Below are 8,087 nucleotides of genomic sequence, written 5' to 3' on the forward strand. Positions count from 1 at the left end.
AAGAGTGTTGAGGAGGCCATTGGTTGGCCTGTTGCAGATATTTGGAAGATTAGATCTTCACTATGCACGCACAAAATCCTTATGAAGGATGATTTCAAACCATCAATGGAGCATTAAAGTCGATTGAATTCGAATATGAAAGAAGTGGTGAAAGCCAAGATGGTAAAGTGGCGTGATGCGGGCATTATTTATTCGATTTAGATAGTGCATGGGCGAGCCCCATTCAAGTGGTACCAAAGAAACGAGGTGTCACGGTAGTGAAAAATGAGGATAATGAACTTATGCCTACTAGATCCATGACCGATTGGAGAGCATGCATTGATTACCGAAGCTTAACAACACTAATAAAAATGATCACTTTGCTCTTCCTTTCATTGATCAAATGCTTGAGCGATTCACGAGGTATTCTCATTGTTATTTTTTGCAGGGATATTCGGGCTATAATAAATTCGAACAACCTCGGATGATCAAGAGAAAACTAATTTCACTTGCCCATATGGTACATTTGCATATAGAAGGATGTCCTTCGGTCTTTGTAATTCACCCGCCACTTTCCAAAGGTGCATGATGGCTATCTTCTCCAATTTGGAGGAGAAATGTATTGAGGTGTTCATGGATGATTTCTCAATTTTTGGGGCCTCATTTGATGAATGCTTGAGGAACTTGGGGATGGTATTAAAGAGGTGTGAAGAATCTAGTTTGGCGCTTAATTGGAAAAAAATGCCACTTTATGGTTCAAGAAAGCATAGTACTTGACCACTAAATTTCACATAAGGGGATTCAGGTCGACAAGGCCAAAATCTAAGTGATTGAAAAACTACCTCCACCAACTTCGATAAAAGGTATACAAAACTTCTTGGGACATCTCGGATTTTATAGGAAGCTAATCAAGAATTTTTTAAAGATTACAAAGTCACTTTGCTCCTTACTTGATAAGAGCACTCCATTTGACTTCTCTCAAGAGTGTCTCCAAGCTTTCAAAACTCTTAAAGAGAAAATCATCACGGCTCTTATTATTGTAGCCCTGGATTGGAATCTTTCATCCGAGCTTACGTGTGACGTAATGATTATGCCGTTGGAGCGGTTTTGGGATAAAGGAGAGATAAAATCTTACATGTCATCTACTATGCTTGCTGGGCATCAATTGATGCTCAATTAAAACTATGTTATTACTAAATAAGAGATGTTCATAGTGGTATTTGTATTTGATAAATTTCGATTTTACCTCATTGGGTCGAAGGCGATTGTTTACACACTCGACCCTCAATTATTTGCTAGCAAAGAAAGATGCCAAGCCTCTGTTGATTCAATGGGTTCTTCTTCTATAAGAGTCTACTTGGAAATCTGTAATAAGAAGGGAACCAAAAATATTGTAGCCGATCATTTATCTATGGTTGAGCAGGTTAAGGAAGTGGTAGAAAATGGAGAAATAAATGAGATATTCCCTGATGAGCAACTCATGCATCTCCGACAAGCTACCCACACACCATGGTATAAGGATCATGTGAATTTTCTTGCTAGTCATGTCACTCCCCTGGATCTTTCTTACCAAAAGCATTATTTTTGGGAAGATCATTTGTTGTTCAAATGGGCACGAATCAAATTATTTGGAGATGTGTGCCTAAAAATGAAATGGAGCAAATACTTGAGCAATGTCTTTTCTCTCCCTATGGTGTTCACTTTGGTATCGTGAAAACCGCATCGAAGGTACTTCAATCAAGTTTCTATTGGCCCACATTATTCAAGAATGCCCACACTCTTGTCTCCAAGTGCGATAAATGCCGACATAGTGGTAATAGCTCCAATTGAAATGAAATGCCATTAAATTCTATATTGGAGGTGGAGATTTTTTATGTGTGGGATTTTGAGTTTATATGGCATTTTCCTTTTTCATTCTCAAATCAATACAAATTGGTGGCGATCGATTATGTGTTAAAGTGGGTAGAAGCGGCACCTTTGCCCACTAATAATGCTCGAGTGGTAGTAAACTTTTTGAAGAAAAATATTTTCCCTCGCTATAGCACCCCTCAAGCTATCATTAGTGATGGAGGTAAACATTTTTGTAATCGCCTCTTCGACTCACTATTGACAAAATATAGAGTGAAGCACCATGTAGCCACCACTTATCATTTCCAAACTAATGGCCAAGTTGAGATTTCAAATAGGGAGTTGAAGAGGATTTTAGAGTTAACGGTGAGCGCTTCGAGAAAAGATTGGTCCAAGAAATTAGATTATGCATTATGGGCTTACCATACTGCCTTCAAAATCCCTATTGGTATGTCTCCTTACCACCTTTTATTTGGGAAAGTTTGTCATCTCCCAGTCAAACTCGAGACCAGGCTTATTGGGCAATCAAAGTATTAAATTTTGTTAAAAAATTGGCCAATGAGAAAAGATTACTTCAATTGAACGAACTTGATGAACTCTACCGGGATTCATATCAGAGTAACCGAATTTATAAGGAAAAGACAAAGAAATAACATGATATACACATTGTGAAGTGGGGGTTCTTTGTTGGGAAACAAGTTCTTCTTTACAATTCTCGACTCCAATTGTTCCCCTGAAAACTCAGCTCAAGATGGTCGGATCCTTTAACCATCGCTAAAATCTTCCCACAACGGGACTGTTGAATTTTATTATGAGAAAAATGGGAACTTCAAGGTTAATGGGAAACGATTGAAACCATACTTGGAAGGTGATTTTTCAAAAGAGAAGTCATTCATTCTTCTTACCAACCTGGGATGATCAAGCCCTAAAGTCGAGCTAGAGACTTCAAAACCAACTTGTTGAGAGGCAACCTAATTTTCTTACGTTTATATTTCTTTTATAGTTACTTGTGATTAATACTTTTGTTATCGTATTTTTGACTTAATATCCTTTTTTTGTAGGTCAAAATTTTTGAATACCCATCCATGGATCTCAACAAGTTTGAAGGTGAATTGTACAAAAGGTTATAAGCTAAAAATTCGTCACGACCATCCTTCAATGAACATTCAACCAGGGAAGTGTCGTCAACCTCTTTCCTTATTTTATATTGTTCTTGTACACATTGAGAACAATGTCTAATTTAAGTTTGGGGTGTTGATGAGATATTTTCTTATATTGGTGTAGGTATTAGCGTGTTAGATATGCTTGTCGACTGTTAATGATTTGATGTGAAGTTTAAAATTGTTATTTTAATTAATAAGTTATGCCCAACCATGCTATTTGTCTCAATCTTGAAATTTTGCTTGTCCATGTGAGATCTATGTTATTTTTGGCATAATAATCATGATTGATTGTTGTCTATATGTGTAAGTGGTTGACTAATGGATAAATATTTGAATTGGAAGGACTAGGTTGTGAGTTATACATAAACTTCTGTTCACATACATTCTATTCTTTATCACTCCATCATTTTATGATACAAGTTTGGGGGGTCAAGCCGATAAAAGATACTATTTAGAAGTGTTTTGATTCCATGCATGTGAAAACAATTGCATGGAGTGTCTTTTGAAGCGTATAAGCTAAGTAATGATAATATGCTAAGAATCTAAGCCTCGTTTTGTTTCGTTGTGCTTAAAAGAATGATATTGCACCTATTGAATCTTAGGCCTCACTTTGTAGCCTTTTTTACTCAAGCCATTAAGCCCATCTAAACAACAGGGTGCTATTGACCTAAAGCTCACTACAAGGGTAAAAAAGAAAGGTTAAGGGAGTGAGGTAAAACATGGATTTGATTGAAAAAAAAAAAGGAAAGAAATTGATTTGATACAATAGTATTTAATATTTGGTCTTATATAACTAGTGGATTTGAATTACTTAGTATAAATTTAAATGTGAAAGTACTCATTAGTGGAAAATCATCATATAACCGGTTAGACCTAACCAAATTCGAGCAAGAAAAGAAAAGAGTGACGTGAAAATAACGTTTAGATTTACATTGGGAAAAGAAAGAAAATTGTTATTTTGTGATGTAAATTTCACGAGCAGGAAAGGAAATATATGGCCACAGAGGGTTGGGTTGGAGCTAAATTGAATTTTTTTTCCGTCTTAATAATTGTTTCCTAATTTAGATGCTAATTAAAAATGACTATGTACACATACATTGATCAAACATTGGACAAGCTTACATTACTTTTGGTAGCATAATTCAGAAGCATATGTGGGAATTGATTACACTATTTTACACTCATGAATACCTTGACGAGCTATCTAACATTGTTGGCTCTTAGCATATATTGCATGATTGTGTTAGGAGTTAATCTTGTTCGAGACTAGTAAGAACTTAAGTTTGGAGATGTTTGATAAATGTGTTTTTATACACTTATCAAGTACTTTAACGAGCTAATTATTGATGAAATTGGTGAATTCCTATTCATAATTATGTAATGACGACTTTTGTATGCCGAAATTGAAAATTGAAGGAGAAGAAAGCAAAAGGAAGGAAAAATGACCAAAGAGTTGAAAGTTTAGGGACCTAGGGTTACAATTTATGAGGGGTGTGATTGAAAGAAAAGTTAAAATTTGAGGACTAAACTGGACAAGATAAAAGTTGAGGGATATGACATGCAATAATTTGGAGGACCAAAGTTGCAAAAAGAAAAGAAGTGGAATGGGCTCCACTCACCGGCTCCTAGGCGCCCCAATTGTCAAGTTGGGGACCTAATTTGCTGTTTTTAAAAGGCTAAGACTATTTTGCAATTAACTAGGACAATTTTTGGGCCTTTTTAAATGCATATTGAACCCCTTTTCATCATCATTCTTCCACATCTTAATGGAAGAATGGGAAAAAATATCACAAAAGGGGGGAAATCTTGGAAAGATCAAGATCAAAACCTTGCAAGTTTCAAGAATCCAACTAAGGGACGGGTCTATTTCTTCATCTTGTATCTCACATTGTATTTTCTCAACTATTGTGATGTATTCTTCTAATCTATTTACTTGACTTTACTTAAATACAATGGGCTAAATATTTTGATATCGGGATGAATGAGAAAGCTTGACCAAACTATATTAATTTCTATATTTACTTGTTAATGCATTAATGCTTATGCTCTTTTGTTTTTATCATTGTTTTGAGTGCATTATTATGGCCCCTGTGTGATGATGTTAAGTGATTTGAGCTATTATTGAAAAGTTCTTGCACATTTTAGGTCGAGATGGTAGGAACCCTATATTCTTGTAGAATATAGAGATATACTCCTAATCCTATGTAACAATTTGAGTTGTTTTCACAAATATTTAATGTTATTGATTGTGTTTAGTCTACACAAAGACATAGTAGATTAAACTAATTGATCGAGGTTAATTTAACTCGAGAAAGGTAATTAGCTAATATAGGAAAATTGGGATTAACAAGATAAGTGAGTATTTTTATTAATTTGTTTGTTGAGAAATTAATTTAGTGACGGTCAAGTGGAATCATGAATCTCAACCCGATTAAAATCCAAATTCTCATCATTGTTGTAATTGTGTATTTTAATTTAACGTCAAAATCATTTTCTTGTCACCTTTAGCTTAAAAATCAAATTGTGTGTGTGATCATTAACATTGAATCAATTAGCATGAGCTTGAAAGAAATACTCTTCTAGAGATCGACTCGAACTCAAAGTCCATTTTATTATTTGAACGCAACTCGTGCCATGCAGTATATGATTTTAGCGAACAACATGCTATCAGCTAGAATGTCATTGTCGCTTCGTGCTACCAACGCTATGTGGTCTCTCACAGCACACTCGCCTCCAATGTGTGACACTGTTAGAGAGAGAATGGAGAGAGACAACGCAATGGAAATATTTAGGGTTTGGAAGTGAGGTAGGTTGGATCAGGGTATGTTAATTAATTTATTTTTATAATGATATCATTATTAATATTTAGAATTTTAATTACATCTGATTTTTTAAAGAAAAACTTGTAACTCCTAATTATGACTATAGATCTTGAAAACACTTAGTCTATGTAATTTCTATTTTTTAATAGTTACTTAAAACTTGCTTTTTGATTTCTGAGATATCTTGGACCATGATCAAGGATGAGATCAATAGTTAGCAATAAAGGTATAAATAAAACTTTCAGCTATCTCATTAGGTCATTATCTGATTTCGTTGTCTCTTGCTTTGGAGTTAATTGTTCCAATGATCACTGAAGTTAGGTCCATGTTTTGGATTGGTCATTGAAGTTTAAAATGTCAAGTTTTGATAATTGAACTTAGGTCCATGTCTTCGATTGCTCACTGAAGTTTAAAATATTGAGTTTTGGCCACTGAATTTTAAAAAATATTGTACATTACTCATTGTAAACTCGATATTTTTCAAAATTCAATATTTATTCCAGTGACTTGAAATTTTAAATTTTGGTGAATAATCAAAGACATGGACCTAAGTTCAGTAACCAAAACTCAACATTTTAAACTTCAGTAATCAATCAAAGACATGGGCCTAAATTCAGTTGCTATTGGAACAATTAATTTATTGCTTTGTGTTTCTACAATTTTCTCCTCTCTCTTCCATCTTCTTTCAAACATCTAGTTGGAATTTGTTTCTTTCTGATTTTCTCTTTGTGAGATATATACTTAATATAAGTGATAGAGAGATATGGTGATCAATTTTCAGTTGCATCCTTTAATTCGCAACTCGATCGTATTCATGCGCCGCTCATTCAACTATCCATCAGAGAAAGGGAAGAGAAGTACCATGTGCCACCCATCCTTTCTTTCTATTTGTCCTAACCAGCAAGAGACAACTCGAGGGTTCAAACCCCTCTCTTTCCAATTCCAGTGATAACTTGATTGGTTTATTTATTTATTCGAATTTTGAAATCTTAGTTAAATATGAGGAATAGATAAAATTCTATATAAGGGTTTTGCACTAGGTTTTTCGTAGTTAGGGTTTTATAGCCAAATAAATGGGTACAATTTTGAGCTTGAGCCCTTTGATCTACAAACTCCCTAGCCCTTGTTTAGACTCCATTTTAATGAGGTTTTGGGAAACAATAATTTTGAAATAGTGATTTTTGAAGAATATAGGGTTAAAAAGGAATGAAAAGTTTTGAATTTCCATGTAATATTATTTTATTAAAAATGTAGTTAAAAAGACGAGAGAGAAAAGAGATTTTGATAAAATGGAGCCAAAACATGGGCTTAGTGTTATTGTGATTTTTATCATAGATCGTGTATTAGAATCTCATATGTTGAAGGGATTATTATTTGTCAAAAAACTTATATTTTGTTCCAAATCGTTTTCTAATTGTAGCAATAATGTATGGCCCCTAAAAGTTTAGAATAACGTGCGATTCCACGTTTTCATGGTCAATTGTTATCATTTGAGCACTTAATGGATAATCTCTTAAGGTCAAAAGAGTATTGGCACGTCGTTGATTTTGAAGTAGAACTAGCGGCTAGCGTCGTGTTGACAGATACACAAAAGGCTGAAGAAGTGCAAAAGTTATGATCTCGAGGCAATAATCATATTTTTACTACAAGAAAAACGATATTTAACAATTAATGTTTTAACGATCAAATCAATCTGGTCGCTAAAAATTATTTTCAACAACCAAATTATACGTTTCATCGTAGAAATTGGATGACGAAGAATCGAATTTTAAATTGGTCGGAAATATTCTATAACAACCGAAAAAATAGTTGTTAAATCTATATCTTCAATGACCAAATTAAAATTGGTCATTCTGAGTGGGTGCCAAATAAAAAAATCCCGCCAAAATATTTTTTCATATTCAACGACAACAAAATCAATTGTTAAAAGCACAAATAATATGGTAAATATTCAACGACCATATTGTTTGGTCGTTAATATAGTATAACAATAACTAATTTTATCTCCTAGTTGAAAATAAAGGAAAACTCGACATTTAACGATTATTTATTTAGTGGTCGTTACAGGTGAAATTCAACGACTGATTATGTTTTAGTCGTTGGAGGTTTATTACAACCTGGTACAATTTTTGCTTAGAATTTTATTTTGGTTCCTCCCCCCACCCCACCCCTTTTTGCCTTCTATAGGTCAGGTTATGGTAGATCTATAAAAATCGACAAAAAACCCTAACCCTATTTGCCTACTTAAAAAATTTTGGAAAAAAAAAATCCCCTT

The 8,087-nt window shown here is 34.1% G+C and overlaps 1 protein-coding gene across 1 annotated transcript; it reads left to right on the top strand.

Annotated features, from left to right (window-relative positions):
• Positions 1-1,309: 1,309 nt before the first annotated feature.
• LOC111409487 lies at positions 1,310-3,118 on the top strand. Its single transcript, XM_023039534.1, has 4 exons — positions 1,310-1,504; positions 1,840-2,193; positions 2,889-2,950; positions 3,112-3,118. The coding sequence occupies exons 1-4, from the start codon at positions 1,310-1,312 to the stop codon at positions 3,116-3,118; spliced, it is 618 nt and encodes a 205-aa protein (XP_022895302.1).
• The last annotated feature ends 4,969 nt before the right edge of the window (positions 3,119-8,087 follow it).

The sequence above is a fragment of the Olea europaea genome, chromosome 14, assembly GCF_002742605.1.
Source record: "Olea europaea var. sylvestris chromosome 14, O_europaea_v1, whole genome shotgun sequence".
Taxonomy (NCBI): Eukaryota; Viridiplantae; Streptophyta; class Magnoliopsida; order Lamiales; family Oleaceae; genus Olea; species Olea europaea.